Below are 13,767 nucleotides of genomic sequence, written 5' to 3' on the forward strand. Positions count from 1 at the left end.
TTGGCTCTTATGTTCCAAATCTTTGACTGATTCTTGCAATCATCCCTCCGTTTTTAGGACTCTGTAAAATATTTTTATCTCAGACATGTATTCGTTATTTCTTTGATCCCTTATATTTTTGTTGACTCCTTATTAATTCTAGTTGATCTCTTTCAGATCCTTCCTAGGCCTTATCCATTCTTTCTAGGAAATTCTTGAAAAAACTTATAAGCGTAGATTTGAACTCTATATCCAGACGCTTTTTGTCCTCCATTTCTTTCATTTGTGATCTATTTTGTTGTCTCATTTCGCAGTTACAGATGGGGCGGGGTTTCAGGGTGGAGCCTGCAGCTTTGGCTTCTGTCAGCCCCGCCCTATGCGGGTCCTTCAGTGCTCGCTGCTGCCGGCGCCTCTGAGAGAAAGGTGCCCTCGATTTTTGCCTGCTGCCAAACAGTCTATGCTCTCCCACAATGAGCCCGGTATTGGGGTTCAGTTCAGTTGGAAGTGGAGTAGGAGGTGGCGTAGAAGCCATGCTGTTGTTAGAGGTGGCTGTGCTGGCTGGATTGAGGTATAAGGTGGAAAATGGCTAGTAAGAGGGCTTCTGGAGACTTGCTCTGTTTATACCTACTGTGTTTCCCCGAAAATAAGACCTAGTGCATGGAAAGATAAGACATTCCCTGAAAATAAGACCTAGCGTAACTTTGGGAGAAAAAAAATAAGACACACTGTCTTATTTTCGGGGAAATGGTACTATTAGCTTCCTGCCAAGCCCAGTCTAAAGTCCTCACTCAGCCTTTCCTCATACAGCCTACCTAACCTTTTGTTGAAATCCCTGCCTCCTGTGGTGGTGGTAATTCCCTCTTGTGGTGGTAATAATAACCTTGTGGTGTTAATAAGACCTTAGGTCAGTTCTCAAGTAAAAAAGATCTTGAAGAAACAGTACTCATAAGACCTGCTAAATGAGAGAGGAAGAAAGCTAGTCACACTGTGGATTCTTTTTCCCCCATTTGTCCCTGTCGATTCTAGTTTCAACTCTTAAGGGTTAAGCACTTGGGTAACTGTACATGGCGATTTTCCCTTTAAGCATCTCCTGAACCTATGGGAATCCCTTCTGGTTATGTTAGATCAATCTGTACTCTCTGTCTGTCAAAGCCCCCTTGTGCTGTTGTACAAAGCCTAAATTTAACAGTGATTAAATTTGCCTTCTCTTTGTTCATGGTTCTTCCTACTGTCAAACTCCTAGATTTAGCAAAATTCTATTTCCCTTCTGCTTTTATAGAGAGACTTGAATTCCTGACCACTAGATCCTCGGTATTAAGCCCAGACTTGTGTTTACTCTCCCTATACCTCAGAATACAAGTACTACTTTTTTCTCAAGAAAAATGGAAGTTTTTGAGGAAACACATTCATCTTAGAGTAGCCACTTGAGGGGAAAAGTGAAATTGGATCCCTACTTGATTCATTACAGCAAAATTAATTCTGGGCAGCTGAAAGATTTAAATATAAGAAAAGGAAACTATAAACAACCCTGGCTTGATCCCCAGTGGGGAGCGTGCAGGAGGCAGCCGATCAATGACTGTCTCATTGATGTTTCTGTCCCTTTCTGAAATCAATAAAAATATATTCTAAAAAATGTTGTGTAGTAAAAGACAAATGGGAGAGGGAGGATGTTTCAACAATACAAAGTTAATTTCTTGAAACAGCTTTTGGGACTTGGAAGTCTTATGTGGTTTGTTGGTTGGATTTGTCCTATGCACCTGTGCACTGACAAGTTGGTTCAATTTCTGGTCAAGGCACATACCCAAGTTGTGGGTTCAATCCCCGCTAGGGGGCATGCAGCAGGCAGCCAATTGATATTTTACTTTCACATCAGTATCTTTTTCTCCCTCCCTTCTCTCTGAAAAAAAAAAATAAATAAATAAGATATATATATATATATATATATATATATATATATATATATATTGTAGAAACGGGCAAAGTTTGTAAATAGTTCCAGAAAAGCAAAAATAAATTACTGTAAAACATTACATGCTCACCCTTATAAGGGAAATGCAAATTAAGTTTGATAAACACTTGCAAGGATGTAGGGAAATGGGCCTTCAGCTCATGGTTTGAGCAGCAATTGATAAGTCTCAAAGGGCAGTTTGACCTGGTAATTCTATTCCTCGGTGTTTATCATATGGATTTGCTTACAAATATGTATGAGATACTGGCCTGGTCGCGTACTCGGTTGGTTAAAGCATCATCCCAAAATGCCAAGGTTGTGGGTTTGATCAGGGCACATAGAAGAATCAACCAAAGAGCCCTGGATGGTTTGTTTAGTGGTTAGAGCATCAGACTGGACTGAAGAGTCCTGGGTTCGATTCCAGTCAAGGGCACATGATGGGGTTGCAGGCTTGATCCCCAGTAGGGGGCATAAAGGAGGTGGCCGATCAATGAGTTTCATCATTGATGTTCCCATCTTCCCTCTCCCTCTGAAATCAATAAAAAAATATTTTAAAAAAGAATCAACCAGCCGGGACCGGTTTGTCTCAGTGGATAGAGTGTCGGCCTGCAGACTGAAATGTCCCGGGTTCGATTCCAGTCAAAGGCATGTACCTTGGTTGCAGGCACATCCCCAGTGGGGGGTGTGCAAGAGGCAGCTGGTCGATGTTTCTCTCTCATCGACGTTTCTAACTCAATTTCTCTCTGTGTAAAATCAAAATATATTTTTAAAATTAAAAAAAAAAAATCAACGGAAGAATGCATTAGTAAGTGGGATAACAAATCGATGTGTGTTTTTTTTCCAAATCAAACTTAAAAATAACATTAAAAAACAATATATATGAAACATTTCAGAGATATTCCTTTCAGCATTATTTGCGATAGCAAAATGTTAGAACTCTGAAGATTCTGGCTAAATATGTCCATGCAACATCCTCCTGCAGTGAAATACATGGAGACTAAGACCGCTCCAAGTGCACTGATACTAAACAGTGTTCAATGTACAAGTGAAAAAAATACATAACAGTGGATGCCATTGTATGTCTTTTACATGTGTACCTAATGTATTATATACTTGAGTATTCATCGAGTATCTTTGGAAGATCACAAACTGGTAATAGTTTTTTCAGGGAAAAAAACAAGTTGCTAGGGAATAGGGGTGATACCCTATGGTACCTTGAGAATTTTGTACCATATGCATTTATTATTAGTGAAAATAATTTTAAGATTAAGCAAAAAACAAAACCCAAGCACAACACAAAGTACATTCATTCAGCTGGACATGACAGTATTTTGCTCTTATAACCTATTTTCAGAGTTCTCTTTTTTTCTTTAGTTCCACCTGGGGGCTCAATAAATAGTAACTGACAAAAAGAACCTTATAGAGCAGTGGTCAGCAACAGAGCAGTGGCCAACAGCCAAATATCAACAGTACAAGGATTGAAATTTATTTTTATTTTTAAAAATATATTTGATTTTTTTACAGAGAGGAAAAGGAAGGGAGAGGGATAGGGAGTTAGAAATATCGATAAGAGAGAATCATTGATCAGCTGCCTCTTGTATACCCACTACTGGGGATGTTCCTGCAACCAAGGCACATGCCCTTGATCGGAATCGAACCTGGGACCTTTCAGTCCCCAGGCCGACGCTCTATCCACTGAGCCAAACCGGTTTTGGCAAGAGCCAAATTTTTTAAACTTCTAAGACCACTTCTTCAAGAGACTTGCCCAAGCCATGGTATTTTGTGGAAGAGCCACACTCAAGGGGCCAAAGAGCCTCATGTGGCTCGCGAGCCGCAGTTTGCCCACCGTGGTTCTATAGTATGCTGTTTTCCCCAAGGAATTCTTTCAAATTCCTCTGTGCCACCTGTACCAGAGTCATTTTTGGGGATCTCATTTGGAACTTGAATATACACATCATGCCCACTTTTAGGTAACTGTTTAATGGGACCAGTTAGGTATGAGTGGTCAGGAATATGTCCACCTGTCTGTCTAGTCAGACATCTTGCCAACCCAGCTGGGTATAACAAACTTCTAACCATTCTGAGTCTGTTCTCACTCAAGCCTAGAGCTGGGTTACATGAGGCGGTCTCTTTAAGAACTGGTGTGATGGCTCCGCCTTTTTTAAAAGAGATCAGCTGAGTCTGTAAGTCACATGACTTGGTGTCTTCCGTCCTCTGAAGCTGGAGCTGCATGTGCAGCTGTGAGGAGCCCCGCTGGGGTTGGGGGCATTGTGCCCCCAGCCCCATTCTCCTCCTGAGTCTTCTGTTGGCAGCTCCGTCTGGCCTGCTGGGAGAGGAGACCCGCCAGGTGATGGGCTAGAGCAGCAGAGGTTTCAGGAAATGCTAGGCTTGAAGGGTGGTTGGAATCCAGGGCAATCAAGGGGTGGAGTGGACGGGGGCGGGTGGTTGCGTAGAGAAGAGTTCTTTAACTTGGGGTTGGGGCCAGCGTGGAGCCGGGCGGGTATGAGGGCTTCCTGTCATCTTGAGAAATCTGGATCCTGACTCAGCCCTGAGTAACTCAAGTCCAGGCAATGTTATTTTTTCCTTCCTCCTCTTAGCTCTACGCGCTGATCTCAATCAGGGTCAGGGCAGTTCTGGCTCTCCCGCCCTCTCCTTTACCCCCTCCCCCTTCCCTACACCAAGATTCCCATACCTCCCACAGGAACTTCTCATCTAGGCTCCACCTTGTCTTCCCCCCCCCCCCCCCATTTTCCAAGTCCCCACACTTCTCCTTTTCCCTGTCTCTCTCCCTAATCCTGTTCTCCTGACCCCCATTACTCCATGTTCCAGGTGACTCTGGAGGTCATCCCTGACTCGATGGGGCTCCCCCAAAACCTGCTTCATATCCGAGCAGTGGGCACCAATTCCACGTTGCACTATGTGTGGAGCAGCCTGGGGCCCCCAGCAGTGCTGCTGGTGGCCACCAACACCCCCCACAGCAACCTGAGTGTCAACTGGAGCCGCTTGCTCTCCGATGAGCCTGATGGGGCCCTAATGGTGCTTCCCAAAGACAGCATCCAGTTTTCGTCCGCCCTTGTCTTTACCAGGGTGAGGAGGTTGGGGGAGAACCAAGGGAGAGAGGAGAGGGTTTGTCAAATTGGAGGAAGAAACTGAAGCAGGGTGGGTGAAGTAGAGTCAGGTTGAGAGCCGGAGCATGGGGTCTGGTGAGCGGTGGTGGTGGTGGGGTGGGGGTGGGGGGTGATTCAGAAGAAAGCTGGACTCAGGCAAGCCCAGTTCTGTCCCACCCCACCCACCAGCTGCTTGAGTTTGACAGCACCAACACGTCCGATGTGGCAGCGACGCCTCCGGGAAAACCGTATCCCCCGTACTCCTTGGCCGAGTTCTCCTGGAACAACATCTCTGACTCGCTGGATCCTGCCACCCTGAGTGCCACACTCCGAGGCCACCCCAGTCACGACCCCACCCGGGCTTTTGCCAATGGCAGCCTGGCCTTCAGGGTAAGGGCATGGGAAGACCTCGAAAGGCTGGGTTATGAAGGTGGGAGTTAGTGATGGTGGTGGCCTTCAAGGGCAGGCATCCATCTGCTTCCCATCCTCCCCGGCTTCCTCCCTCCCAGGTGCAGGCCTTCTCCAGGTCCGGCCGACCAGCCCAGCCGCCTCGCCTCCTGCACACCATGGACACCTGCCAGCTGGAGGTGGCCTTGGTGGGGGCCTCTCCCCGAGGAAACGGCTCCCTGTTTGGGCTGGAGGTGGCCACCTTGGGCCAGGGCCTTGACTGCCCCTCGATGCAGGAGCAGCACTCTATCGACGACGAATATGCACCTGCTGTCTTCCAGGTCAGGCTTCCAGTGGAGAGACCGATGAGGGGGTGAATGTAGATGGAACCCCTATTAGGACCTCAGACAGTCATTCAACCGTTTGATATTTAGCAACACGGTATTCGGCTCCATTAAGTACGGGGTGCCATGCTAATGAATTCGGCCCAGTCTCTGCCCTCATGGGGAAGACAGAAGACAGGCAGGGCAGTGGGACTCAGTGCTCTGGCAAGGGGGATGTGCAAGGCCTAGGGGCCCAGAGGCGGGTCCTGGGTACAGGCTTGCAGAGAGCCAGTGTCCATCCAGCCCAACTTCCCTCTCTGGAGAGTGAAGATTGAGGACCCAGTACAAACAGCCTGTGAGTCCTAGGACCAGCCAGGACTCAGGACGACTGGTGACAGATGCAGTCTGAGGAAGGCCGGGGGTGGCAGAAGGGTCAGGCGAAGGCTAGTCCTCTTCACGCTGGGCTGTCTGCCTTTCTCCCCAGTTGGACCAGCTGCTGTGGGGCTCTCTCCCATCGGGCTTTGCGCAGTGGCGGCCAGTGGCTTTCTCCCAGAAGCAGGGGGGCCGAGAGTCAGCCCTGCCCTGCCAGGCTTCCCCTCTTCATCCCACCTTGGAGTACCCGCTCCCCCAGTCGCCCATTGTCCGAGCCTTCTTCGGATCCCAGAACAACTTCTGTGCCTTCAACCTGACATTTGGGGCTTCCGCAGGCCCTGGCTACTGGGACCAACACTACCTCAGCTGGTGAGTCCGGTCTGGGACCGAGGGCCCGGGAAGCTGAAGCGGAGGAGGAGGGCTGGGCCTCTGAGCCTCCCCTCCTAAGTCTGCTGACCTCTCCTTTTCACTCCGCTTGTTCTAGGTCGATGCTCCTTGGTGTGGGTACCCCTCCAGCGGATGCCTTGTCCCCCTTAGTCCTGGGCATCATGGCAGTGGCCCTGGGCGCTCCAGGACTCATGCTGCTTGCAGGAGGCCTGTTTCTGCTGCTGGGCCCCAAGAGGTACTCAGAGTATCAGCCCATAAACTGAGGCCCGCGCTCTAGACGGAAGGACAATACTGGACCTGCCGTGCTGCGTGGGTTTTTTATTTTTTTAATTTCTTTATTGATTAAGGTATCACATATTTGTCATCCCCCCCATTCCCATCCCCCACCCCTCCCCACTCCTGCCCCCCCCCTTCCGTGCCCCACTTCCCTGCTGTGTCTTAAAACCTCTGCAGGTGGAGGGTCAGTGTTCCCAGCCAGCTACTCCTTTCTCCCCTCTCGCTTTTCCGCAGAACCTGAGACTAGCCTCAACTCCTGGGAACCACCAGGTGGACCTTCCTTCAGATTCCGTAGAGGGCCCAGGACCAGGGTTATTGCTAGAGGGAGGGTGCCCTTCTTTGGAGCCTGTCCACCCCCCCAACCCCCATTTCTCTTGGACAGGACTCGGAGGCCAACACAAAAGGCTGGCTGGCTGGTTGCTGCTGTGTGGGCTTGAAATAGACTTGTGTTTTCCACAGGACGTGTCTCTGTGTGTGGATGTTGTTGGGTTGCTTCCAGGGAATGAAAGGGCTTAGAGATGGGCGTGGGAGGCAGGTGTCTGTGAACGACCCCATTTTCCCACCAGGTCTGGTTCTCCCTCTTGAGGTTCCTGCCAGCCACTCTCCATCGTGCGGAGCAGGGAGGTTTCTGATTCAGTGTGAAGCAGACAAGGAAGGGACGCTTGAGAACAGGGTGCAAATACGAAGAAGCAGCCCAGTAAGACTGTGGTAGTCGTTTATTGTTTCACCCACCCCGCACACACATTCACACGGGGTTGACACCAGCCATTGTGCCTTCCAACCACTTCCCAGCCACCACATGCATGGACATGGATGGACACCCACACACACGCGCGCGCACACACACACACGTCTCAGGAGGCAGGCTTCCCTGTCTGCTCCTCTCTTCTGGGCAGTTAGGAAGCAGGAAGTTACAGGGGCCTAATCAGTCAGAGGCAGGAGGCAGCAGCTCTGTGCTGGGGCAGCTGTAATAGTCTTGACTGAGACTATGGGCTTGTGAGGGCCAGTCATGGAGGGTTCTCGATGCAGGCCCCAGGGTGGTTTTACCCAGCATGCAAGTCCCATTTGATCTGATGCCCAGCCTTTGTCTTTAGGCAAGAGCAGTATTTCCAGTCTCCTTGAGGCCCTCTGCTTAGACAGCTGGCACAGATGGTCAGAGCTTTGGCTGTGCCTGTGCCCACGGCCTCCCAGGAGGCTGGAGAGTGGAAGAGTTCCACAGTGGTGGGCGCTCGAGGCTGTGGTGGGAGGCAGGCTGCTCAGGGAGGCTTCCCCTGGTCTTGGCCTGTTCCCTCGGCATCCTTAAGGAACATAACTGTCCACCTTTCCCTGCAAGGAAGCATCTGGTCTACCTCCCTCCTTCTCTCCCTCATGCCTGTCCTGGGCTTTGAAGGTGAAGGCCAGCCCCCAATGGGGGAGCGCTGGGGGTGGGGGGGTGGAGGGCAGTCAGTCAATCCAAATTCTGATTGGATGGGACCCTGTCGGGTCAGAGCGGGGTCATCTCACCACGGTACCCAGGCTGGGGCAAGCGGCCAGACTGTTTCAGCCCCAGGGACGGGGCCTGTGGTCCGAGCGGGCGTAGTCGGGGTAGTCCAGGCGGCTCTCGGTGGCAGTGAACATGCGCTCCGGCTCCACCACGAACATGTAGTAGAGGTTCCACACCAGCATGGACAGCAGGGGCAGGAACGTCAGGCCGTAGCCGAAGCCGCGGAAGGAGCGGCCGATGGCAAAGGTCAGCCAGTATATCAACCTGCCGGGCGAGGAGAGAGGACAGGCGGAGAGGGAGGTGGGTGGGTTGGTGGGTATGACGGATGCTTCTAAAGACAGCAAATGCTTATGTACAACGTGCCAGGCGCAATGCTCGTTATTCAAGGGGCACTGTTCCCGATAGACTTCTGGGTAGCTCTATGAGGTGAGTTTATTATTTCCCTCCCTCTTGTTTCTCAAATTTTAATTGAAATTTTTTGAGTAGGCAATATATAGTTACATGGTTCAAAATTCAAAGGTACTAATGCGTGTATTAAATCTCTTCCTCCCTCTACTGATCCTGCCACCTCTTTTGTCCTTTCTTCCCCTCCATCCCTCCATCCCTCCATCCCTCCCTACCTCCACCCCTACCCCGGGTATCCAATATTATGGTTTCTTGTGTAAAAAGTGGTTTTATATGCATGTTTGAACAAAAAGATCTGTTTTCCTCTCCACCCCTTTTGCAGTTTGGTAGCATACATTTAGACTGTTCTGCACACTGACTTTTTCCCCTTTTTATATATCTTGGAGATTATTTTTATCAGTATGCTAGAAGCCGGGTGCACCAGATTCATGCACGCATAGGGTCCCTAGACCTGGCTGGCGGTCAGGGCTGATCGGGGCCGGCCTTCCCCCTGTACCACCCCCTGGTGGTCACCACATGTCATAGCGAGCGGTTGAACCCCCACACAAATTCCCAAGGGGACAATTTGCATATGAAGCTTTTATTATAGACAGTTTCCTCATTCTTTTACAGCTGTACTTTCCATTGTATTTATTTCCCCTTTTGTAGATGAAGAAATTGAGATTCCATAGGGGTTAAGACTGATCCAACCAAGGTCAAGGTCACAATTTGATCCTAAGCCTGTTCATTACCCTTCCTCCTGCCATTTCAGAGCCAGAGGAAGAGTAAGGGCGCAGCTTCCAGAGGGCTTGAAGCCCAGAGGGATGGGTAAGCCACAGCCAGAGTTTTTTTGGAACCTCCACTAAAATACATGCCCTCGTGGGGGAGGAGGGCATACAGAAAGGACAGCTTGTTATCAGGTTGATGTGCCTCCACGTTTAAACCTGATAAACAGGGAAGAGCAACCACTGCTTCTCGACCGCAGCTTGTTGTCATAGTAAAAGTTCACGTTTAGCAAACCCTTACCGAGTGCCAGGCTACTGTACACACCACGTGAATTAACTCATTTAATCCTCACAACAACTTTGTCTCATAGATGAAATGGGCGATGAAAGTAGACCCAGCCCAGCCAATGTGGCTTAATGGTTGAGCATCAACCTATGAACCAGGAGGTCACGGTTAAATTCCTGGCCTGGGTTGCAGGCTCGGCCCCTCGTAGGGGGCATGCAGGAGGCAGGCAATCAATGATTCTCATCATTGATGTTTCTATCTCTCCCTCTTCCTTCCTCTGAAATTAATTTTAAATATTTTTTTTTCCAAGAAAAAAAAAGAAAAAGAAAGGAGAATAGTCCTGGCTGGGTGGGTCAGTTGGTTGGAGCTTCTTCCCCCCCCCCTTCCCCCCCCACCAAAAGGTTGTGGGTTCGATTCCTGGTCAGGACACACATCTTTGTTAGGAGGCAACAGATCAATGTTTCTTTCTCATATTGATGTCTGTCTGTCTGTCTCTCCCCACCCCTCCTTCCTCTCTCTTAAGTCAAAAACATATTCTCAGGTGAAGATTTTTTAAAAATGCTTAAGTAACTTGCCTGTGGTAGAAAAGGAAGGACCTTGGATGAAGGAGGGAAGGGCCCTGGATTCTAGTCCTGCCACTTATGCTGACTGACCTGAGGACTCTCCTCCCCAGTCTGTCCTGATTTCCTCTGTACAAACTGGGTCAAATGGACAAGACAATCACTGATTCTTCTTTAGCTGCCTGATGATCCTTACAGCTTAAACCAACTTGATCTGAAACCAGCACTCCCCGAGAGGGAGGTGGGAAGTGGACATGTATGGGCAGGAACATTTATCTTGGGAAAGATCTGGGAGAATATGCGGGCTGTGTGATACAGGGCTGGTGGGACAGATGACCACCAGACTATACCAGAAGGCACAGGAAGACCGATTTCAGCTCAATCGGAACAGTGTTTTAGCAGTTAAATCAATCTGGAATCGTATATCGAAAGGGACCAACGGAAATGTATTAGAGGAAAAAAATATAAAGACAAATTCAAAGGTACCTTCTGGGTTAACAGTAGTTGACATGAAAGCACCTTTAAGATTTCAGGTGGCTGTAAATTATAAATGAGAGTAACAAGGCAGCCATGAGGACTAACGTGGTTGGTATGAACAGAACAATACCCTTGGCCAGGCCTCCCCACCCCATAGGACAAGTAGGAGAATTTCCTACCCAGAGGGAAGGACTCCAGGCAGCGAAGAAATCGGGGTCACTTAGCAAGTAAACACTAGGGGAGCAGGCTGTTATCAAATATCCAGATTTATCCCAGGCAGTTCCAGAGATCAGAGCCAGGGCAGGGGTTTTTAGCACACTATAAGAAACTTTGTAATAATGAGGGCCTTTGAAAAATGAAACAGACTGCCTTATGAAGCCCTGAGCCCTTGGTTACAGGGAGCATTCTAGAGGCCAGTGGCCACCTGACCAGTGTCACAGCGGAGTGGCTGCAGCGCGTGGAGGTGGGTCTGTGACACCGGGGAGCCCGGGAGCCCGTTCAGTTTTAGTGGCATAAGCGTCTCTGAAATCAGCTTCTGGTGAGAGGACATTCGAGCTGCTCCCCCAGGAGAGGCAAGCTGCGAGGGAGACAGTGGACTCGCCTTTCCGGGCGCACGTTGGGGCTGATACAGGGTCCCAAAGGGCCCTGTCCCTGAGCGGCTCTCCCGACAGCCAGCCCCGGGCCCCTCTGGCACCACCCCTGCCCTGGGCCCCGCCCGCAGCCCACTCACCGGGACACCGCGAAGAGGCCGGTGAGCAGGGGCAGCAGCTTGAGGGTGTCCTGGGACAGGTAGGTGGACAGCACGGCCAGGTTGAAGAAGTAGAGGATGAAGAGCTGGACCGACTGGGCCACGTACTGCCGGTGGATCTCCACCTCCCGCCGCGGCTCCTCGAAGGGGCGCAGGGAGGAGAAGCACAGCAGGCTCAGCCCGTACACCAGGAGCCCTGGGTGGGGGCGGGGTGGGGGAGGCGGAGAACACGGGATCAGGATAGAGCAGGAGGCCAGAAGCTGGGCAGGGAGAGCTCAAAGGCACAGGCTCCCCTCATCACGGTGGGACTCAGGGTCCTGGGAGGGGCCAGGCACCAGGGTGGCGTGTGTGAGGCCTGAGGGTCCAGACTGAGTGAAGGAAAACCCCTGCCCCCCAGCCAGGCAGGCCCTGACCTCAAGGGCAGGTCCCAGATGCCCCTGGCTCCTCCGGGCCCGGCTCACCCAGCACGATGGGGAAGGTGGCGAAGACCCCGCAGCGCAGCGTGTAGACCAGGCGGGAGCTCATGGTGGGCAGCCGGGGGGCATCGAAGGGCAGGAAGGTGTAGGCCCCGTACAGCAGGCAGGGGAAGAGGAGGAGAGCGGCCCCCACCGAGGCCACGGCCTTCAGGCCCTCGTGGCCCCTGCAGCCCCCGCACGGGCGGCCGGGCGGCCGGGCCACGGCCTCGGCCCACTTGCGCTCGCAGGGCTGGGGCTGGACGGCGCGGGCGGCCAGGAAGGCCCGGCGCCGCTCGCCCTCGCCCGCCTCGCAGCGCACGGCCAGCTCCTCCTGCGGCCGCCGCTCGATGCACTGCAGGTCGATGGGCACGAAGGCCCGCGCCGCCTTCTCGGGCAGCAGGTTGGCATCATCCTCGGGCAGCTCCTCCAGTTTGCTGAGCGGCTCCAACTCGAGGGGCTCGGGCTCAATGTCCCGCCAACCAGGGGGGTCCGGGAACAGGGCGCTGGGCGGGGGGCCAGTGCCCCAGGGCAAGGTGGCAGCCTCGCTCACGGTGCTGTCCAGACCATCTCGAGTCCCCTCTTCCGCGGGGGAAGACCCAGCTGAAGTCTCCGCTTGAGAGGACTCGGCACCAGGGGACGGGGCCCCGCCTTCCCCTTCTGGCTGCCGGCCATTGGGGACCAAGGCCTGGGGTGGGCTCTTCTCCGGGGCCTCGGGACCCTTCACTTCCAGCAGCATCAGGGTTTCATGCTCTGTCATCCTGGGGCCTCGGTTCCAGAGTCTACCCTGAGCTCATGTCACTGCAGAGAGTAGCAGCAGGAGAACTCTGTCCGAAGCTCCTGTCCCCTGGCCCTCAGGATGGGTTGACAGAACTGGAAGACTCCGGGGCAGCTGGCCTCATGGGCTTTAGCCCCTTCTGGGACCTTAAGAAGAACATGGCACAGAGGAGAGTGTTGAAAGAGAGGGAGGCAGGAGGGAAGTGAGCAGCTGAAATGGAAGAACCCTTTTGACATTAAATTCAATCCAGCAAGAAAGGGTGAGTCAGGGGGCACAAGCCAGTCCCCACCCATGCCTTCTACCGCCTCCACCAAAATGCCTGGGGTCACTGTCACCCTCATGCAGGAATGGGAGGAAGAGGAGGCGCCTAGAATTTTGCTAAGAGTTCCTTTCCCACCAAGGATCTCCTTACGGACAGAGAGGCTGCCCCTTCCCCTCCAAACCTCCCTTCTCTCGTAGATACCCGCTTGGAACTCTCCCGGCAACTGATACCAGTGACTTGCCAACAAATCTGTCCCAAGGAACTGGCAGTAGCAGTGTGCCCTAGTCTCTAGTCTCCAGCCTGCGTACCTGGACAATTTCTAAACTCCTCAACAGCGTACCTCAACCATTGTTCGTCTGCCTTCTGATTGATTTGTAGGTCCGATCATGGCTGTTTTCTATGGCTCCTCTGCCTTTCCCCTCTCCCTGCCGTCCGTCCTCTGTCTCACTGCTTCTTGGTGGGACTGATCCCCTCCCACCACCTCCTCAGGGGCCTCCTACCCCTTGCCATTTGGACCCATGACACCCTCTTACTTTCAGCCTGGAGAGACGCGGAGGGTCCCCAGCTTCTGAGAAGGAGCTGCCCAGCTCTCTGCTGGCTCTGCAAGTAATCCTTTCCCTCCCTCCCTTTACCTGTGTCTCCAAACCAGTCTGACCAGAGCAGGTGGGGCCCAGATTAAAGGGGCAGGCCCCGCCCTGCTGAATCGGCCGACAGAAAAAGCATTGGAGGAGCACGTCCTCCTTTCTGAAAGTGGGGGTACAGCTGGGTACAGAAGTAAGTGGGGGTGCAGGTGGGCATAGAAGTAAGTGTGTGTTCTAGGCAGAAAGAGGACA

General features: G+C 52.0%; 2 protein-coding genes across 4 annotated transcripts; one reads left to right on the forward strand and one right to left on the reverse strand.

Annotated features, from left to right (window-relative positions):
- The first annotated feature begins 4,108 nt into the window (after positions 1-4,108).
- LOC118721422 (glycosylated lysosomal membrane protein) lies at positions 4,109-7,240 on the forward strand. Of its 2 annotated transcripts, XM_036442395.2 has the most exons (7): positions 4,112-4,274; positions 4,757-5,014; positions 5,224-5,424; positions 5,544-5,762; positions 6,229-6,485; positions 6,601-6,806; positions 6,933-7,240. In XM_036442395.2, the coding sequence occupies exons 1-6, from the start codon at positions 4,158-4,160 to the stop codon at positions 6,764-6,766; spliced, it is 1,218 nt and encodes a 405-aa protein (XP_036298288.1). In that variant the 5' UTR covers positions 4,112-4,157; the 3' UTR covers positions 6,767-6,806; positions 6,933-7,240. The 2 variants fall into 2 exon arrangements, with proteins under 2 accessions (XP_036298289.1, XP_036298288.1); XM_036442396.1 differs by lacking the exons at positions 6,229-6,485; positions 6,933-7,240 and having other exon boundaries at positions 4,109-4,274; positions 6,601-6,780.
- A 240-nt stretch (positions 7,241-7,480) lies between these two features.
- Positions 7,481-13,605, reverse strand: TMEM79 (transmembrane protein 79). 2 transcript variants are annotated; one of them, XM_036442397.2, is made up of 4 exons: positions 13,468-13,605; positions 11,904-12,818; positions 11,425-11,638; positions 7,481-8,526 (listed from the first exon to the last, which is right to left on the reverse strand). In XM_036442397.2, exons 2-4 carry the CDS (start codon positions 12,652-12,654, stop codon positions 8,319-8,321), a joined length of 1,173 nt encoding a protein of 390 aa, XP_036298290.1. In that variant the 5' UTR covers positions 12,655-12,818; positions 13,468-13,605; the 3' UTR covers positions 7,481-8,318. The 2 variants fall into 2 exon arrangements, with proteins under 2 accessions (XP_036298290.1, XP_036298291.1); XM_036442398.2 differs by lacking the exon at positions 13,468-13,605 and adding an exon at positions 13,275-13,432.
- Between the last annotated feature and the right edge of the window lie 162 nt (positions 13,606-13,767).

Source organism: Pipistrellus kuhlii, unplaced genomic scaffold (genome assembly GCF_014108245.1).
Source record: "Pipistrellus kuhlii isolate mPipKuh1 unplaced genomic scaffold, mPipKuh1.p scaffold_m20_p_18, whole genome shotgun sequence".
Lineage (NCBI taxonomy): Eukaryota > Metazoa > Chordata > Mammalia > Chiroptera > Vespertilionidae > Pipistrellus > Pipistrellus kuhlii.